Source organism: Hemitrygon akajei, chromosome 13, assembly GCF_048418815.1.
Source record: "Hemitrygon akajei chromosome 13, sHemAka1.3, whole genome shotgun sequence".
Lineage (NCBI taxonomy): Eukaryota > Metazoa > Chordata > Chondrichthyes > Myliobatiformes > Dasyatidae > Hemitrygon > Hemitrygon akajei.
The window spans coordinates 5055203-5069380 of NC_133136.1; the positions used below are offsets into that span (position 1 = coordinate 5055203).

The 14178-nt window shown below is 42.2% G+C and overlaps 1 protein-coding gene across 4 annotated transcripts in view; it reads right to left on the reverse strand.

Annotated features, from left to right (window-relative positions):
• dym (dymeclin) overlaps window positions 1-14178 on the reverse strand; it is a 375569-nt gene that overhangs the window by 166585 nt on the left and 194806 nt on the right. For all 4 annotated transcript variants that reach the window (XM_073064068.1, XM_073064065.1, XM_073064064.1 and 1 more), the window contains exon 13: window positions 12132-12226. In XM_073064068.1, the coding sequence (XP_072920169.1) occupies window positions 12132-12226 (95 nt within the window). The remainder of the gene's footprint in view (window positions 1-12131; window positions 12227-14178) is intronic.

Consider the following 14178-nt stretch of genomic DNA (forward strand, 5'->3'; position numbering starts at 1 on the left):
CTCTATACAGGACTGCTTTAGGGCCTCCAGATCCAGATTTTTTCTCTGAGTTTACTCTTGAAGCCTTCCCCAAGGCAGCGGAGGTTTGAGATCAGAGTTTTCCTTCTCCTAGAAGAGCTGCCAACCACGGTTAACAAGCCCCATCTCCCCAAAGTGACTGGTTTTAAGGCAAAAGTAACCTGCCTTTGCCCCTTCTCTTCTCAGTAGAAACAATCCTGCCGAGCTTAGCAGCTAAGACACCTGTGAAGGCCAGGAACTAGACTTGATCTTCAGAGGCCATTTCAGATGCATGCCATTGGGAGCATTTAAGAGGCTCTCTGTTAATATTGTGTCTCTCTCATAAATCAGTACTCCTCTTGGAAAATCCACTGAGTAACTAGAACACAGAGCATTTAATTTCAGACAAGGCTGAGAGAAACCTCAAGCTAGCGTCTGGGCCACTGCAAGGGATTTTGTCTCGGCTGGCCCTGTAGAGGTAATGCTGTTGAATGCCACAAGTAATATGATGTGTAGTCAAGTTGTTGGAACTCATGTAATGTGAAGACAGGGAACTCCAGTTCAGCATCTTCACAGGAACGTCTAAGGCTGGCTTCCAACAAGAGTAACCCATTTCCTTCATGCTAGGTGTGATTGCATTCACTGGAAAGGCTCTTCTAGAACCTTACTGACATTTTAATTCATGACTCTACACTTTGCTACTTTCCTGTACTAACAAGGATAAACAAGCTACAATAGTAACAAGCATAAACACAAGAGATTCTGCAGATGCTGAAAATCCTGAGAACCACAAACAAAATTCTGGAGGAGCAAGGCAGATCACGCAACATCTATAGAAAGGAATAAACAATTGATGTTTCAGAGCAAGATCCTTCATCAGGATTAGAAATGAAGGGGGCAGAAGCCACAATAAAATGGGAGGAGGGGAAGGTGAAGCCAGGTGGATGGGGAGGGGGAATGAAGTGAGAAGTAGGGAAGTGATAAGTGGAAAAGGTAAAGAGCTGAAGGAGGATTCTGATAGGAAAGGACAATGGACCATGGAAAAAAAGGGAAAGAGGAGAGGCACCAGTGGGAGGTAATGGGCAGGTGAGGAGAAGAGAAAGGATCAGAGGAGAACTAGAATGGGTAACAGAAAAAGAGATGCAGTGTAGAGAAATCAATGCTCATGTCTTCAGGTTGGAGTCTATCCAGATGGAATATATAATAATAAGCCCATTCACTCTCATCTTGTATATACAATTCAGTCCTTGTTTCTGAAGTTTGAACCAAGGTTGAAATGAGTTCAGAAGAAATTGAAACCATTGATATCAACAGCTTTCCAGCCACCCACGCCCCCGCATCCTGTTTGTTGTTTTAAGAGTAAGTTCTGATGGGGCCATGACTGTGTGATCAAGAGTTGTAGTTGTACTGGAGGAACTTGCTGTAGGTAGTTTTAGATAGATGTGTGCTTTCTGCATCTGATTTGCTTTGTGCTATCAAGTGGATTGAAATGGCTACTGTGATGGTCAGAAGCTCAGGAGCAGGCTGAGCTGAATTGTTGATTCAGTACTTCAAGTCAAACTCAATTACAAACCCTGCATCTTTACACACTTGGGAACAATGTTCTATCATGACTGAAACTGGACAAGGACAACTTACCATAAATCTACAGTTATGGCACTCAAGGATCTGGGCTATATTATTTTCTTTCTTTGTGACTGTATGTTTTTCTGAAATTGTGACCATACGTGCTATTTGTGCAATGTACTGTGAGCAGCCGGTAATGTGTTTTGCACCTTGGCCCCGGAAAACTGCTGTTTCATTTGGCTATATTCATATATGGTTGAAACTTGAACTTGCTATCCATGAAAAAAGGGCTTTCTTGTCTGTCAAGCCAACCAACATTCTAAACATTTACTTGATCCATTTAACAACAAATATACCAGGGTCACAATGAGTACAATTATAAAGGACATTGTAATAAGTGGTCAAGATTACAGGAACTTGTCAAGATTAGTCCAACAGAATTGGAGAACGTTTAAAGAGGCAACCAAGTACATTGATCAGGGTTATGCAGTTGAGGTCATCTACATGAACTTTAATCAAGTTTCTACATGAGCCAATCCACATAGGATCTGCACAATTTGGATCTGAAATTGCTTGGTCTTCATCATATTAATTAGTAGTACAAGATTGAGAGCGATGATCAAAATAATACAAACAGAAAGTGCTGGAAATATATCAGCAACAAGCAAATATATGTTCTGGTCATCTACCTACAGGAAAGACATCAATAAAATTGAAAGCGTACAGAGAAAATTTACAAGAAAATTGAAAATTGCAGGAAAGGTTGAATTTAGGAGATTTGATAGAGGTATAAAAAATTATGAGAGGTATAGATAAGGTCAATGCAAACAGGCTTTTTCCACTGATGTTGGGAGTGACAACAACTGGAGATCATAGGTTAAGGATGAAAGGTGAAATTTTAAGGGCACATGAGGAGGTACTTTTTCACTCACGGGGTAGTGAGTGTATGAAATGAGCTGCCAGCAGAAGTGGTGGATGTGGGTTGATTTCAACATTTAAGTGAAGCTTGGATCAGTGCATGGGTGAGAGGAGTATGGAGGGCTATGGCCTAGGTGATGGGTTGATAGGCAGCATAAGTTTGGCAAGGATTAGATAGGTCAAGAGGCCTGTTTCAGTTTTGTAGTATTCAATGACTCTATCTAAAGTGTTAAGTAGACCACAGTTGAAGAACAGTTCAATTGTGGTCATCTAAGTAACGATGTAATTGAACATGAAAGGATGCAGAGGGGATTGATCACGATATTGTCTGATATTGAGAGAATGGATAAGTCACATACAGTATGTGTTCCATAGAGAAAAGAAGGCTGCAGTTGGGGGAAAACAGACTGAGGTATATATAATTGTGAAGGTTGAATTGTGAATTTTTTTTCTTCTTAGCAGATCAAAGGAGGTTTAGAAGATGGTGGTTGAAGTCAGAAGTGGAGGGGAAACAGGAACATTTACATTTAAGAAAGAGTAAGATGAGCACTTATAATGCTACGACATGGAAGGACTATGTGCTAGAAAATGGCACTTGAAGCCAACATTGCCCAAAAGCTGCGACCACATTCTAACTCTGACTTGTCATCTGTTTTTCTCCAGTCCCAATGAAGGGTCTCGGCCCGAAACATCAACTATACTCCTTTCCATAGTTGCTGCCTGAGTTCCTCCAGCATTTTGTGTAAATCCCTTAGATTTCCAGCATCTGCAGATGTTCCCCTGTTTGTGACTGGACTGTACAAAGGGACAATTTCTGTACTGTGAGGTTCACCTATTAAACCCACAACCTCCATCACGAAGAACCAGGTAGCAGTTGCCTGGGATTCAGAATCAGCTTCAGGATATTGTCACTGATGTGAATGAAATATATCATGAAATGTGTTGCTTTGCAGTAGAGGTACATTAAAAATTGTATAAATTACAATAAGAGTAAATTCAGTAAAAAAGTACAAAATAGTGAAGGTCATGAGTTCATGAGTAATTCAGGAATCTGATGCCGGAGGAGGAAAAACTGTTCCTACAATGTTGCGAGTGTCTTCAGACTCCTGAACCTCCCCCGATAAGAAGATTCCTTCACGATGGATGCTGCCTTTTTGAGACAACGCTTTTTGAAGACATCCTCAATGGTGGGAAGATTAGCACCTATCACGAGTGCTGAGTTTATGACCCTCTGCAGCTTTTTCTGATCCCGTGCAGTGGCATCTCCATGCCAGACAGTGATACAACCAATCAGAATGCTCTCCAAGGCAGAAATTTGTGACGGTCTTTGGTAACATATCAAATCTCCTCATACTCCACCAATACCCTCAATAGTCACTTTACTAAGCACACCTGTACACCTGCTTGTTAATGCAAATACCTAATCAGTCAATTCAAAGGCAGCAACTCAATGCATAAAAGCACGCAAACGTGCTGAAGAGATTCAGTTGTTATTCAGACCAAATATCAGAATGGAGAAGAAATGTGATCTAAGTGACTTTGACTGTGGAATGATTGTTAGTGCCAGATGGGTTGTTTGGGTATCTCAGAAACTACTGTTCTTCTGGGATTTTCATGCATAACAGTTTCTACTGTTTACAGAGAATGGTGCAAGAAACAAAAAACATCCAGTGAGTGGCAGTTCTGTGGGTGAAGATTCCTTCTTAATGGAAAAGGTCAGAGGAGAATGTCCAGATTGGTTCAAGCCTTGAAGTGGAATGGCTACAGCAACAGAAATCTACACTGGGTTCCACTCCTGTGCCTAATGTGTAGCCTCCTCCCTGATGGGAGTGGGACAAACAGTCCACGAGCTGGGTGGGTGGGATCCTTCATGATGTTACTGACCCTTTTCGCGCGTTTCTGTATGTATGTCCTTGATGGGAAATGGTCAGACTGGTTCAAGCTGACAGGAAGGAGCCAGTAACCCAAATACCCACACATTACAACAGTTGTATATAAAAGAGCATCTCTGATCACCATGTTGAACCTTGAAGTGGGTGGGCTACAACAACAGCACAAGACCATGAACATACACTCAGCAGCCACTTTATTGGGGGCGGGGGTGTGTGTGCGCTCACACATGCCCTTAACTCCTGTCAGGGTGCAGTCATGACAAGCTTTTTGCACCAATTTTTTGATGATAGCTCATCGTACAGCGTGTCTTGGGCATCTGAAAACGGATGGAGCCCATCCCTTTCCAGGTGCTTTTTTTACAAGGTCGAGTTGCTAGCTTAACACTCAACCCAGGCATGGATGGAGAGCATGCAAGGGAGCCGGTCGGATTCGAACATGGGACCTCTCACTCCAAAGTCCAGCGCTGATGCCACTACGCCACAGGCCGGCAAGTATTATTAGGTATACAGTGGCATGCAAAAGTTTGGGCACCCCGGTCAAAATTTCTGTTACTGTGAGTAGAAGATGAACTGATCTCCAAAAGTCATAAGGGTAAAGCTGAAACATTCTTTTCAACATTTTAAGCAAGATTAGTGTGGTATTCTTGTTTTGTACAATTTTAGAGTGAGAAAAAGAAAAGGAGCACCATGCAAATGTTTGGGCACCCCAAGAGATTTGAGCTCTCAGATAACTTTTACCAAGGTCTCAGACCTTAATTACCTTGTTAGGGCTATGGCTTGTTCATAGGAAAGGCCAGGTGATGCAAATTTCAAAGCTTTATAAATACCCTGACTCCTCAAACCTTGTACCAACAATCAGCAGCCATGGACTCCTCTGAGCAGCTTCCTAGCACTCTGAAAATTAAAATAAATGATGCCCACAAAGCAGGAGAAGGCTATAGGACATGACAAAGCATTTTCAGGTAGCCATTTCCTCAGTTCATAATGTAATTAAAAAATAGCAGTTAATAGGAACGGTGGAAGTCAAGTTGAGGTCTAGAAGACCAAGAAGTTTCCGAAAGAACTGCTTGTAGGATTGCTAGAAAAGCAAATCAAAACCCCTGTTTGACTTCGAAAGACCTTCAGAAAGATTTATTAGACTCTGGAGTGGTGGTGCACTACCTGCATAGAAGAGTCATCAGAAGAAAACCTTTCCTGTGTCCTCACCACAAAATTCAGTGTCAGAAGTTTGCAAAGAAACATCTAAACAAACCTGCTGCATTTTGGAAACAAGTCCTGTGGACTGATGAAGTTAAAATAGAACTTTTGGCCACAATGAGCAAAGGTATATTTGGAGAAAAAAGGTGCAGAATTTCATGAAAAGAACACCTCTCCAACTGTTAAGCACAGGGGTGGATCGATCATGCTTTGGGCTTGTGTTGCAGCCAGTGGCACAGGGAACATTTCACTGGGAGAGGGAAGAATGAATTCAATTAAATACCAGCAAATTCTGGAAGCAAACATCACACCGTCTGTAAAAAAGCTGAAGATAAAAAGAGGATGGCTTCTACAACAGGATAATGATCCTAAACACACTTCAAAATCCACAATGGACTACCTCAAGAGGTGCAAGCTGAAGATTTTGCCATGGCCCTCACAGTCCCCCGACCAACATATCATTGAAAATCTGTAGATAGACCTCAAAAGAGCAATGCATGCAAGACGGCCCAAGAATCTCACAGAACTAGAAGCCTTTTGCAAGGAAGAATAGGCGAAAATCCCCCAAACAAGAATTGAAAGACTCTTAGATGGCTACAGAAAGCGCTTACAAGCTATGATACTTGCCAAAGGGGGCATTACTAACTACCGACGTGCAGGGTGCCCAAACTTTTGCTTCAGGCCCTTTTCCTTTTTTGTTATTTTGAAACTGTAAAGGATGGAATTAAAAAAGTAATCTTGCTTAAAATATTAAAGAGATGTGTCATCTTTAACTTTATGCCTTTTGGAAATCAGGTCATCTTTTATTCACTTAGCTATTCACAGTAACAGAAACTTTGACCGGGGTGCCCAAACTTTTGCATGCCACTTTAGGAGGTACATAGTGGCCTCTTTATTATTGAGTGTAAATTGTAAAGTTCATATTCTCAGAATCTAAATCCTATAAGCTTTCTAGAAAATAGTATTGAAAAAATATCTCTACTAGGAAAAGTGCAGTCATTCAGGAGAAGAGCTGACTACGGCTTCTCAAAGGCACTAAGAGCAACCCTTATCAGTGAAACCCCTTCTCCTAAGTGAACATTAAATAAGAATCATCAATATGTTTAGTGCTGCCATGGCATGGTCTGTAGCAAAACAAGATTACTAGAGTTTGGAGTGCTTTTGTAAAATAAAGAAAATGCAATAATAAAGCTGGTTTTATTAAATTCCCATCATGAATATGTATTACCTCAAAAGAACTATTTCCTTAAAACCTGATTCTAATCATAAATTTTACCAAAATAAGCTTGAGAAGGTGGAGCTCTAAGAGTTACTGCAAAAGGGGGAAAAATGCCACTGATCTCAAGAACATTGAAAGGACTGGATAGAGTGGATGTGGAGAGAATGTTTCCAATAGTGTAGGAGTCTAGGGCCAGAGACCAAAGCCTTAGAAATGAGGGGCATCCATTTAGAACAGAGATGAGGAAGAATTTCTTTAGTCAGAGGTGAATCTATGGAATTCATTGCCACAGATGGTTGTGGAGGCCAAGTCATTGAGAACCTATATTTAAAGCTGAGATTGAAAGGTTCTTGATTAGTTGAGGTGTCAAAGGTTACAGGGAGAAGGCAGGGTAATGGAGTTGAGTTGCTTAATAAATCTTTATGGGTACTTTGCTGCATGATTGAATGCTTGGTAGGAGGTGCTGGTGCTTTTTTGCTGGTGGGGGACGGGGATTGTTGCATTGCTGCTGGTTATGCGTGGGACGGGGCATTTAACTGTCACTCATTCTTTGGGGCACTCCTCTTTTAGTGGATGTTTGCAAAGAAAAAGAATTTCAGGATGTACATTGTATATATTTCTCTGACATTGAACGTACCTATTGAAACCTATTGATACGTTTTGTGGGTGCACCGTGGTCTGGAGGAAAGTTCTTTCATTTGGTAATGTACAGGTGTCCCCCACTTTGCAGATGTTCGCTTTACGCCACTTACCTTTTACAAAAGACCTACATTAGTAACCTGTTCTCGCATTACAAAGAGGATTTTCGCTTTTATGAAAAATTTTCCCATATAAATTAATGGTTCTTTGCTTTATGCCATTTCGGCTTAAGTTTATAAAGGGGAAAACACCTGTATATGTACGGTCAGATGATAATAAACTCGAACTTCAAAACCACAAATGTAGATGAATACACCAATAAAAAACCACTTATTTTGATCCTTTAATGTAGCAACATTCTGTAAGATTTAACACTTGCATGGAATCCATTGCAGCCCCTAATAGAGCACGTCTACAACTGATGAAGAACTGGAGGATAGTTCAAATGGCAGCAAGGAAGAATGTCACGAAGTTTACATAATTGTCCCTTTGGAAGGGAAAGTATGCCGAGCAGCATATTCTGCCTTTAGTCTGAAAATAAAGGGAGCTATAGTAGTGTTGTGTTCACAATACTATTACAGATAGGGGCATTGGAGTTCAGGGTTCAATCCCAGCATTCTCTGTAAGAAGTCTGTACATCCTCCCTGTGGAAGGCATGGGTTTCTGCTGGGTGCTCCAGTTTTCTCCCACAATCCGAAGACATACTGGGTAAGTTAAGTATCCATTGTAAAATTGTCCCTTCATTAGGTAAGTGTTAATTAGGCCTGATTATAACAAATACATTGTTTCAACAGAAAGCCAGGTTCAAGACAACCTAGAGACACCCCCGATCCAAACACTGGCACTCTTGGACTACAGTCTGGTACACCCTATCCTCGCTATATGCGTCTTCAGACAATGCGGATTCACAGTTATGCGTCGAACTTATTTCTACCAACTTCTCTTTATATGCGTCCAAAACTCACAGTTATGTGAGGCTGTTGGACGAGAAGCACCGCTTTCCCGCCAATACAAGTCACGTGTGCATGCCTCACAGTATCACTCCCCCCAGTCTTGCATTGGTTTTGGCAGTGTGCAAATGTGCGATCTTGCGCTCTTAAACTTTTGTTGTTATTACCTACAGTGCACTGATTTTGTGTTTGAAATATTTAACTATGCCTCTTAAGCGTCCTATGTCAAGTCCTGGGCCATCAGCCAACCAGCAGAGAACCGCTTTAACACTTGAAAAAATGTTGGAAATGATAAACAGGGCTGCATCAGGTGTGAAGGTAACACAGCTTTGGAAATTTATGGTCGCCTTTGTTCAGAGGCTAGTGGGGAAGTGTCAAGTGATATTGTTAGCTTTAATGCAAGTAGGGGATGGTTTTCTAAGTTTGTTAATCGTCATAGGCTTCACAGCTTAGCTGTGCATGGTGAGCAAGCTAGTGCTGACCACAAAGCTGCTGAACGTTACCCTTTGCAGTTGTGGGCTATGATAGCTGAGTTAGGCATCACACCAAAGCAGATGTTTAATGCAGACGAGACTGGGCTTTATTAGAAGAGTATGCCAAAACACACTTACATAAGTAAGGATGAAAAGACTGCGTCAGGTTTCAAGGCAGCAAAGGATAGGTTGACTCTGCTTATGTGTTCCAATGCCGAAGGAAACTGTAAGATGAAGCCTCTCTTAGTTTACCATTCACTAAACCCCCGTGCTGAAAAACAAAATGCTGCTAAGCAAACAACCCTCACCACTTTCTTCAAACCGGTGTCATCTCCTGCTGCCAGCAGTTCAGAAAGTTCTGTGAGTCTTCCTTCCCCCTTGCCGTCCTTGATGATCCTGATGACCCACAATCATCCACCTCATCCATGGAAAGCTGCCCGACACCAATGCAGAACCACTCATCTCCCAGAGCCAACACACCTGCTGCTGTTGTTGAGTAGTGTACACCCAGTATGTTAACTTTCCATGATTAAGTTGAATATTACGTTAAATAGATAAAATATAATATGAATGTTGCCTTGTGGTACTCCTTTTGTGTCGTATTGGTATGAAAACATGAATAAATTACAAATAAAACATATTTTATAGAATAAAACTCATTCGTAAGGCCAGTGATGTTGTGGGGGTGGAAATGGACTCTCTGACGGTGATGTTTGAAAAGAGGATGCTGTCCAAGTTGCATGCCATCATGGACAATGACTCCCATCCACTCCATAATGTACTGGTCAGGCACAGGAGTACGTTCAGCCAGAGACTCATTCCACCAAGATGTAACACTGAGCATCATAGGAAGTCATTCTTGCCTGTGGCCATCAAACTTTACAACTCCTCCCTCGGAGTGTCAGACACCCTGAGCCAATAGGCTGGTCCTGGACTTATTTCCACTTGGCATAATTTACCGATTATTATTTAATTATTTATGGTTTTATATTGCTATATTTCTACACCATTCTTGGTTGGTGCGACTGTTACGAAACCCAATTTCCGTCAGGATCAATAAAGTATGTCTGTCTGTCTGTCTATTTAGGAAGCCCTCTGAAACACATCCCTATTTTCTCTATTTAAATAATTATTGACATTATACGTTTTCCATACTATGCGTCGACAGTGAGGAACGTATCCCCCTCATATAAGGAGGATAGGGTGTACACCAAAAGGATGTGTCAGGAGTTCTACACCCCAGGGTCATGCCGAGCACAGGTGGTTAGACAGATCAGAGAGCGGTCAGGACAAAAGCCATACAAACTATCAAGCCAGCAATAAGGAATGGTCGAAGAGACTCCAGATGGATAAGCACTTTGATCTTCGAGAAGTATTGCAGATCAAGCTAAGGGAGAAACTAGATAGCAAAGGCACCCCAAGTGCAGACTCTGACACGGGACAGAAATGGGAGCACCTGAAGGCTGCCTTCCAAGATGCGGCTGTCGAGGTAGTTGGGTACTCCTCCAGAAGAAACAAGGATGAGTTTGATGAAAATGACATTGAAATGCGAAACCTGCTCCTCCCATCAAGTGGTGCTGTTCGGTCCCAATGACCAAGCGGCCAAGGCAGAACACAGAGCTGCACGCAGCACTCTCCAAGGCAAACTGTTAGGGTTAGGTGAACTGCCCTAGCAGAATGAATACAGAATGATGCAGGCATGGTGAGAGACCACCTCGGAGAGCATCTACATTTGGCTCCACACTGATGGAATTTTTTCAACCTCCACCGCCTCCTCACCCAAACAAAACCATCCAACAGTCCACTCTCGAGCTACCATATGCAAATGACTGCACTCTTCTCACACACACAGAAGGTGCACTACAGGCTGCAGTCACTCAGTTTGCCAAGGCTGCAAGGGCTTTCCGGTTAATGCTCAGTCTGAAGAAAACAATGATCCTCCATTTGAAGCCCCCTTGTGGCGTTTACAACCCATCTCAGATAACCACTGCATAATCAATGTTTTGGGCCAAGACTCTTCATCAGGATTAATTCATAGGTGAATGAGCAGCATTCCAGCCAGGGTCTCAGCCCGAAACATTAACTGTACTCTTTTCCATAGATGCTGCCTGGCCTTCTGAGTTCCTCCAGCATTTTGTGTGTGTTGCCTCCACTCCATCATGGGTATCAGCTGGCAGGATCGTGTCCCCAACAATGAGGTCCTGGAGAAGGCTCAACTTCCCAGCATCGAAACCTCTCTGCCGCTCAGGCCACGTCTCACATGGACAACTCCAGGTTACCGAAAGCAGTACTCTACAGAGAACTCTCTCGGGGGAGAGCAAGGTGCCCCATGCAAGAGGTATAAAGACCAACTTAAGCAGCAGCTCTTTCAGGCAAATATCAAGGTCAACGAGCGGCAGCAGCTGACTTGTGACAGAGACCGCTGGAGAACGTTGATTCACGGAGCAGCCAAGAATTAAGAAGAATCCAGAAGAGCGACTGCTGAAGAGAAGAAGAGATGCAGGAAGCACCGACATCCCAGCTGTTCCCATGTCCCTAATGCTCCAGAGTCTGCAGATCCAGAATTGGCCTCTACAGTCACCAACGATTTGTGCTGTCATCCCTAAGGACTCTTCTTCCCACCAGATCTTCGCAAGTGAAGAACCAGGCATCATCAACTTGAGGGTTGCTGGGTGGCACGGTTTGAAGGACCGGAAGGGCCTATTCCATGCTGCATCTCAATCAATAAATAAATAAATCCTGTACAGGAGGATCTGGAAATAAAGATGTACAAAAGCTATATAGATGCTCAATGTTGGAGGCTGTATCTAATGCTACTTTTTAAATCAGCCAAGTTCTACTATCTTCAATTAAGTACGTATGTATGTATGTGTGTATTAGTTTATTTAATTTTTCTGTCTGTCTGTCTGTTTGTTTGTTTGTTTATTTATTTATTTGAAGATACAGTGCAGAACCCCCTGATTTAACTCTAGCCTAATCACAGGACAGGACACAGTGACCCATTAATCTACCATCTTTGGACTGAGAGAGGAAATCGGAACAACTCACACAATCACAGGGAGGTCGTACAAACGCCTTACAGGCAGTGGTGGGAATTGAACCCAGGTCGCTGGTACTGTAAAGCATTGTGCAAACCACTACACTACCATGAAAAAATTCAAATCAAATTCTCTCTCATAAGCCATAAAAAATGGAAAGGGGCATTTTTAAAATAAAAGACAATTTAAGTATTTACCTAGTAATGATCAAAGATTGCATAAGAATATCACGAAACTCTTACCTTATAATTCTCTGAGCTGCATACTGATGCAATGAACGAAACTGAGAGGACATATTGGCCAATGCCGCCAGACAATTAGTGTGAAGGTATTTGTCCTGACAGAGAAGAAGTGAATAAAAAGAGGTAAAAAGTATGTACAGCAAGGAATAAAATTAGTCAATATAAAATATTAACATCAGAAGGGCAGCAGCATAGCAGTTACCACAACCACTTTACAACACCAGCCAAAAGGAGTTTGTACACTCTCCCCATGACTGTGTAGGTCTCTTTTGGGTAATCTGTTTTTTACCCACATGGGTTAGGTTAGTAAGTTGTGGGCATGTTATATTAGTGCCAGAAACTTGGCAATCCTTGTGGGCTGCCCCCAGCACATCCTTGGTCCGTGCTGGTTGTCAACTCAAACAACACATTTCACTGTCTGTTTTGAATAAAGCCAATCTTTAATAATTTAAAAACCTCAAGATGTTTTATAGAAACCATTGGATACAAATGGAGACGAAGATAAAGGATATGAGAGCAAATGACAGCTTGGTCAAAGAGGTGAATTTGAATAAAGACCTTAAAGGAGAGCAACAAGAGTTATGGAACGAATGTTAGAATCTGAGGGTCTCATAGCAAAGTATGACGATCTATTCTGAAAAAGTAGAGATAGAGAGAGCAGCTAAACACAGAACAGAGAGCAGCACAGCACACTACAGGCCCTTCAGCTCATGATGTTGTGCTGACCCTTTGACCTACTCTAAGATCAATCCATCCTTACCCTCCCACACAACTCTCCATCCTTCCATAGTCTATGTGACTATCTAAAAGTTTCTTAAAAGTCCACAAAGTACCTGCCTCTATCACCATCCCACGCACCAAAACTATCTGTTTAAAAGCCTCTGACATGCCCCTTATACTTTCCTTCAATTACCTTAAAATCATGCCCCCTCATATTAGCCATTTCCAGCCTGGGAAAATGGTTCTGCCTGTCCACTCAAACTATACTTCTTATCATCTTGCATGTCTATCAAGTTACCTCTCAACCACCTTCTCTTCAAAGAGAAAAGCTCTAGCTCGCTCAAAACTAAAGATTCAAGATTGTTTAATTTCATTTCCAGTACACAAGAGTAAAGAAGAACAAAATAATTGTTACTTCTACACATCTACAGAAGGTTGTCAAAGTTTTTGATGTCATGCCAAATCTCCGCAGACTCCTAAGAAAGTGGGGGTGCTGCTGTGCTTTCTTTGCAATTGCATTTACATGCTGGGTCCAGGACAGGTCCTCTGAAATAGTAACACCATGGAATTCAAAGTTGCTAACCCTCTCCGCCTCTGATTCCCCAATGAGGACAGGCTCATGGACCTCTGATTTCCTTCTCCTGAAGTCTACAATCAGTTCCTTGGTCTTGTGGACATTGACTGAGAGGTTGTTGTTAAGACACCACTCAGCCAGCTTTTCAATCTGCGTTCTGTATTCATCACCAGCTTTGATATGGCCCACTACAGATGCGTCATCAGCAAACTTGAAGGTGGTGTTGGAGTTTTACTGAGCCACAGAATCATAGAAGTACAGTGAGTAGGGCAGGGGGCTAAGCACACAGCCCAGTGGTGCATCTGTGCTGATGAAGATCATGGAGATGTTTTTGCCAATCTGACTGACGGGGGTTTACAAGTGAGAAAATCCAGGATCCAATTGTACAAGGAGATACTGATGCCAAGGTCTTGGAGCTTATTGATTAGTTTTGAGGGGAAGGTGGTATTAAATGCTGAGCTGTAGTCGATAAAGAACATCCTGATTCATGCAGCTTTGATGTCCAGATGTTCCAGGGTTGTGTGAGGAGGCAATGAGATGACATCTGCTGTAGACATGTTGCTATGATAGGCAGATTAGAGCAGATCTAAGTAGCCTCTCAGACAGGAGTTGATATGTTTCATCACCAACCTCTCAAAACATTTCATCACTCTCCCATTCTCCTGACGAGGATATCCACATCATGACAAGTGATATCGTGATAAATAACAATGTGGACTCAATGGGCCAAACTTCCATGTCTTAAAACTGTTG